Consider the following 6711-nt stretch of genomic DNA (forward strand, 5'->3'; position numbering starts at 1 on the left):
TTGAGATGTTTGGTTGTTTTTTGGAATGGGTGGTCAGGTATGAGACTTCGTCCTCGTCGGTCATACACTACTTGGATGATTTTTTGTTTGTTTCCCCGGGATCGGGGGACGGTTGTTTTTTTTCTCCTTAATACGTTTTTGTCCTGTATGGCTAGGTTTGGGGTTCCCATATCGGCGGAAAAAACTGAGGGTCCGGTCACGTGTTTGTCCTTTTTGGGCATTGAAATTGATTCTGTCGAGATGGTTTTTCGTTTGCCCGGTGATAAGTTGCAGAAGTTGTTGTATTTGATAGAGGGTTTTCTGGTGGTGCGTAAGGTTACCCTTCAACAGCTGCAGTCATTATTAGGTTTGCTTTGTTTTGCTTGTCGGGTTATGCCCATGGGCCGTATTTTTTCCAGGAGATTGTCATTGGCCACCCGGGGGGCTAAGTCCCTGCATCATCGCATTCGTCTGACTAGGTCCCTGAAAGCCGACTTGCGTGTGTGGCAGGAGTTTCTACGCTCTTACAATGGGCACACGTGTGTGATCTCTGACGAGATGCCTAATTCAGTTCTGTCCCTTTTTTCAGATGCCTCTGGTGCCTGTGGCTTTGGCACAATTTTTGGTAAGGAGTGGTGCTCTGCTCCTTGGCCGGATTTGTGGCGCTCGCAGGGCTTTTGTAGGAATCTGACGTTGCTGGAGTTATTTCCGATTGTGGTGGCGGTGGAAATCTGGGGTCAGGACCTTTCGAATCGCCACGTGTGTTTTTGGTCTGATAACCTGAGTGTGGTCCATTGTATCAACCGCCTGTCTTCTTCTTCCCTCCCGGTGATTGCGCTTCTGCGACATTTGGTCTTGCGTTGCCTGGAACATAATATCTATTTCAGGGCTCGACATGTTCCAGGTGTTGATAACAGTATTGCTGATGCTCTTTCCCGTTTTCGTTGGCAGGTTTTTCGGGAGCTGCTTCCGGAGGCGGAGCACATCGGGAAGGAATGTCCGGAGTACCTATGGCGTTTGGTGGCCAGCAGCTGATGTCCCTGGTCGGGGCTTCAGTGTCTCCAGCGACCTGGCGGGGTCACGGTAAGGCGTGGGCCGACTGGTTATCAGGGGTGGGCGCTAGAAATGTCGCCACGCAGGATTCCCTCCGTTTGGAGGTGACGGTGGAATGGTTACTCAAGCTTAGATCTATGGGTGTGTCTGCACCGGTTGCGCAGCGGCGGTTGTCTGGCGTAGCCTTTTTCTTTCGTCTTTGTGGTTGGCCTGATGTTTCCAAGCATTTTGTCATCAGGCAGGCCATGAAGGGTTGGAAGAAGGAGTATGTGCTTAGGGATCGTAGACGGCCTATTTCGTTTGGCCTGTTGTGTAGGCTGGTTGAAGTATGTTCGGGGGTGTGTGCTTCAGCGTTTGAAGCAACGTTGTTCTCGGCTTGTTTTAGTTTGGCCTTTTTTGCTGCCCTCCGAGTGGGCGAATTGCTCCCTCCCTCTGGTAAGAAGCCAGGGGGTTTGTTATTTCAGGATGTGGTCTGCGGGAATGGGGCTCTCAGGGTCCTGGTTCGTAGATCTAAAACGGATCAGTTTGGCAGGGGGGTGTGGATCCCTCTTCATCAGGTGGCGGGTGTGGCTTGTCCAGTTCGCTTAGTTTCTGCTTACTGCGCGGCGCGTGTTGGGGGTACCAATTTCTTCACTCACCAGGATGTCTCCCCCCTGACTAAATTTCAGTTTGTATCTGTTTTTCGCGCTTGCTTGCTTCGGTTGGGAGTTGACCCGAAGGATTTTGGCACCCATTCGTTTCGCATTGGTGCTGCCACGGAGGCGGCCAGAGCGGGCTTGCCGGAGTCGGAGGTAATGCGCATTGGTAGGTGGCAATCTGCCTGTTATGCCAGGTACATCAGGCCGGATCTCTTGATTTAAAAAAAATAGATAAATAGATAAAAAATTATAATAAAAAATATAAAATAGATAAGTTAGTAAATTATACATACGTGAGTCTACAGGCGTGTGGATGTTTTGTTTCCTCAGGTTGTTTCGCCTGGGTTTATACCAGTGAGTGTGCAGCGCGAGTTCGCAGCGTCATCTTATGTTACATTTGTGCTGACTGTTTTTTCTTTCAGGTGTGGTACGCCCGGCGGTCTGGTTGGTTGGCCACTCGTACATTTTTTGGGCGGCTCAAAGGGCGGAGTGCAGGCCTGGAGGTCGGATGCTGGGATTTCGGGAAGTGGACGTCTCCTGGAGGGGTATCCGAGGTCTCAAATGGTCGCAGATTCTTACGGAGGTGGTAGATATTGGTTTTCATTCCAGGGGTCCTGTGATTCTTGTCATTCATGCCGGTGGCAATGACCTATGCCTATCACGTTTGGCTGAGCTCATGGCCCTTATGCGCTCTGACATTGAGAGGTTCTCTTCCTTTTTCACTGAGATGGTGCTGGTTTGGTCTGAGATCATCCCTCGGGTGGTTTGGCACGGGGCCAGGGATGCCGAGGCTGCTGAAAAATGTAGGAGGACAGTCAATTCCCGCATGTCCCGGTTCGTGCGGTCTCGTGGGGGAATTGTGGTGAGACATCGCCAACTAGAGGGTGATAATAGGTCCCTTATGAGGCCCGATGGGGTTCACTTGACAGAGATTGGTCTAGACATCTTCATTTCTGGCTTGCAAGACGGGATTGAACAGGCCATGTTTTTGCTGGGTGGTGGTCGGAGCCCTGTTTAAGGCTGTGGGTCTCCTCCGTGGCGGCATTTGATACAGCGGAGTGTTGGAAATGGCTGATGGCGTACTTGCCCGCCGGGAGTCCGGCAGTTGGCATACCGCTCCAAGATGATGTTCTTTGGTTTTGCCGTTTAAAATAAATAAGCTGTGGCCGATCATCACCCAGCTAAAGGTTACCTGTTGTCTCGAGTGTTTATTAACTGGTTCAGTTTTAGTTGGGGGAGCTACAGGTAGGCAGAGGTGCCGGCCCGGTTCCTATCTCTCCTCCGCCCTCTCCTGATTACCAACAGTCTGGCAAGCGCCTGACTTTTTATGGAGGGTGCTTAGGGACTGGTGGTCCCCCTTCCCCTCCCCAGCCTTGGGTCATATGTAGCACCTTGCCCTGGTTTAGGTACCTAAATGGTTAAGGGATTGTGGGAGATTCGTCACTATGGGGGCGTAGGGTTTTGTCTCCTCCCTCTATCCAGGTTATATAACCCCCTCCTCTGCTGCTGCACTTCCTCTTTGTCAGCGGAAGCCGAGTTGCCCTCCCTCCCGCCCTTGAATGGGTAGTTTTAGTGTGGAGTTGCCTTGGGGATTCTGGTTTTCTCCAGGGGTATTATAATAAAAAAAAAAAAAAAGAAAGTTGAAAAGAAAGGTTTGGGAACCTGTACAACTGTTGTTTTGGAGATATTTATGTTGTCTTCTTCTTTTAGGAATTGCGGTATGATTGGAGATATTAAGTCACAGCTGGCGGCATTTGATACAGCGGAGTGTTGGAAATGGCTGATGGCGTACTTGCCCGCCGGGAGTCCGGCGGTTGGCATACCGCTCCAAGATGATGTTCTTTGGTTTTGCCGTTTAAAATAAATAAGCTGTGGCCGATCATCACCCAGCTAAAGGTTACCTGTTGTCTCGAGTGTTTATTAACTGGTTCAGTTTTAGTTAGGGGAGCTACAGGTAGGCAGAGGTGCCGGCCCGGTTCCTATCTCTCCTCCGCCCTCTCCTGATTACCAACAGTCTCATCACACAAGAGAGAATCCAGCCAGGCTGCACACAGTCACCTTATCAGCGGCCTCCAAGGAGGTCCCTCCATGATCCACCACTGGTTCTGTACCTCCTTCCAGCATACAGTCACCACCAGATATGTTCTCCTCCCACATCAAGCTCACAGACTTGACACTCATCTCGTCAGGTACAACTGACTCCCGGTTGCCACTAGCAACCACATTAGTTTCAAAGGAAACCGACATGGCCGCCTCACTCTCTGAGCTGCTATCAGTCACAACACATATATCACATGTACCACTCTTGTCATTATCAGCCCGGACCTCGAGGGGCACACATGAGCTAATCCCCACATTGGACATTTCCTCAGTAACCACATCTGCTTCAGATTTTGCAATAGTTTTGTCAACCTCAGGTTTCACTATCCTGCTTCCTCTTTCACGGGTTATCACAGGATCCCTGAGGTTAGCTTTCCCACAGTTCCCTCTTGTAACTGACAATTCAGATAAAGCAGTGACTTTCTCTCCTGCAGACACCTGTGAGGGAGACATCTCAGCTGGCTTCCTGCCAGTTCACACACTGCTTCTACCTGATCAGGTTTTGGGTCTCTTAGACATGGTATGTAACATCACATTACTATTTCCACATAACAGTTGTCTCTCTTTCATCAGATACCTTTTCGTTTAACCCATTGTTGTCCATTAGACTTTTTAAGTCCATGTTGCACAGTCTCAACAGAAACCAGCATGGTCTCACCACGCTCAGGACTCTTTCCTAGCAACTTCTCTGGTTGCACTTTTGTCTGGTCACAATTCAGACTGTCCGATAGTGAGACTCCACCCGCCATCACCTCACGGAAGCTTGGCTGAAAGACCTCTGTTTTTCCCCTTTAGGTAGCTGAGCAGAAGACTCTGCAGCCTGATCTGAGACCTTGTCTCCCTCCTACAACTGCCAGAAATACGGGAAGTCTCTGCCCAGGATAAACTCCACCTTAAAGGGATTCTGTCACCCCCCAAAAGTCATTTTTCGTTTTTGGGCTACTTAAAATCCTTATACTGTGATTTTTCACTATATAATGCTCTTAGCCTTTTTCGTTCAGTAGTTTCTTTAAAAAACGTCACTTTTATAATATGTAAATTACCTCTCTACCAGCAAGTAGGGCGGTTACTTGCTGGTAGCAGCCGCATCCTGCTTTCAAAAAAACGCCCCCTCCTCCTGTTGATTGACAGGGCCAGCGAGCGCTCTCGTCCGCTGGCTGGCCCTGTCTGCGTTCTAAATCTCGCGCCTGCGCCGTACCGTTCTTCAGTCGGCGCAGGCGCACTGAGAGGAGGACGCTCGCTCGGCCGCTCCTTCCTCAGTGCACCTGCGCCAGGTTTAGATGTGACGTCATCGGCGCAGGCGCATTGAGGAAGGAGCGGCCGAGCGAGCGTCCTCTCAGTGCGCCTGCGCCGACTGAAGACCGGTACGGCGCAGGCGCGAGATTTAGAATGCAGACAGGGCCAGCTGGGGGACGAGAGCGCTCGCTGGCCCTGTCAATCAACAGGAGGAGGGGGCGTTTTATTTAAAGCAGGATGCGGCTGCTACCAGCAAGTAACCGCCCTACTTGCTGGTAGAGAGGTAATTTACATATTATAAAAGTGACGTTTTTAAAGAAACTACTGAACGAAAAAGGGTAAGAGCATTATATAGTGAAAAATCGCAGTATAAGGATTCTAAGTAGCCCAAAAACGAAAAATTACTTTTGGGGGGTGACAAAAGCCCTTTAAGCTCAGCACACAAAAGTAAGAAATACAGTCTTACTAGCCTCTGGACCCGTCCTAAGGAACAACAGTACCTCTGGAAGTCAGTGCCGCCATCAGGGGGGTAAAGCCGATACCCCAGTAATATTCACTTCGCTGGGCGTCTTCTGCTTTCCCTGACGCTCCGAGATCCTGCGCATGCCCAATAGAAAGCTATGGGCATCGGCTTCACTTGCAGCTTCTGGGCATGCGCGGGATAACGTGCCCGGCACTCCCAGTGGCCACAATGATACTGCGCCTGCGTACCATAAACATCGCTGAGGCGGCTTCAGCTGCGCCTGCGCCGGCTTTGTGATCACAGCCACTACATGTCTTGCTGCAGATATGTGTGAAAAAGCGCCTGCGTCGGGGACAGCAGAAGCCGCTCAGCGAAGTGAATATTGATGAGCTGGGCGGCGCTTGAAAACGGCAGTTGGGGTGCGGCTGAGCACAAGTGGAGCTGAAACGCCGCCCCTTGGGCGCAAAGGAGGGCGATTCTATCAGGTTGTCAAACATGATTTTGCTGTATTTATAAGGTGGTCAGGGGGTATACTTATATGTTTTTAATACACATTAGAAGACCTATGCCTGCATATATATAGCTAAAAATGCTTATTGGGCCTGATGCAGCCAGCCAGCCGCAGGGGGAACATGTGAGGTGCACGGTAGACCAATGAGGGGTCAAATGGTATAACACACAGTTCATCAGTTTACTCACGGTTAGCAGATAGCCTCCCTGGGCTAGCAGCACAGTGTTGAGGTGGACAGCACGAAATCCTCCGGGGCATGCTCTGTGGTAAGAACCATCAGCCAAGATGGTGGTTGAGGTGCCCTTGATGTTAAGGGTGCTTGTTGCAGCTGAGTCCTTTGATGGTTTTTGTTGTGACGCCAGTACCGTTAATGGTGGTACAACCATAGGTAGTAATAAGGAGGTAGACAGTGGTAAGATGCAACTCACAACTTTTACTTTAGAGGTTTTTCAGTTGCAGTAGTACAATTATGCAGTCTTTAGATGATACAGAGATAATTCTGCAAATCCACTGTTTAAGGCTTGTCAGGTCAGGTTGGGTTAGGTGTACCTGGTTCCTTTAGAAGCCTTGGATCCTATTCCTTGTCTTTCCCTACAAGCTGAATATTTTTAGACAGGAAAACTCAACTGTCCCTTAGAAGGTTGGTGTGGCTACCTGAAGCTAAAAACCTCCACCATGCAAAGGTGCCTGTGGCCCTAAATAATGGCTCTTATCACCGATGAATTCCTAGG

General features: G+C 49.9%; 1 protein-coding gene across 3 annotated transcripts; it reads left to right on the top strand.

Moving 5' to 3' along the window:
- The first annotated feature begins 212 nt into the window (after positions 1-212).
- On the top strand, positions 213-3685 carry LOC122926964. Of its 3 annotated transcripts, XM_044278491.1 has the most exons (3): positions 213-625; positions 881-2586; positions 2858-3353. In XM_044278491.1, the coding sequence occupies exon 2, from the start codon at positions 975-977 to the stop codon at positions 1890-1892; it is 918 nt and encodes a 305-aa protein (XP_044134426.1). In that variant the 5' UTR covers positions 213-625; positions 881-974; the 3' UTR covers positions 1893-2586; positions 2858-3353. The 3 variants fall into 3 exon arrangements, with proteins under 3 accessions (XP_044134426.1, XP_044134427.1, XP_044134425.1); XM_044278492.1 differs by lacking the exon at positions 2858-3353 and adding an exon at positions 3567-3685 and having other exon boundaries at positions 213-2586; XM_044278490.1 differs by having other exon boundaries at positions 213-2586.
- The last annotated feature ends 3026 nt before the right edge of the window (positions 3686-6711 follow it).

Source organism: Bufo gargarizans, chromosome 2, assembly GCF_014858855.1.
Source record: "Bufo gargarizans isolate SCDJY-AF-19 chromosome 2, ASM1485885v1, whole genome shotgun sequence".
Classification (NCBI taxonomy): Eukaryota; Metazoa; Chordata; class Amphibia; order Anura; family Bufonidae; genus Bufo; species Bufo gargarizans.

What these genes read in the sequence shown, in the direction of transcription:
- LOC122926964 (XM_044278492.1), top strand. Translation starts at nt 975, where the DNA reads ATGTCCGGAGTACCTATGGCGTTTGGTGGCCAGCAGCTGATGTCCCTG.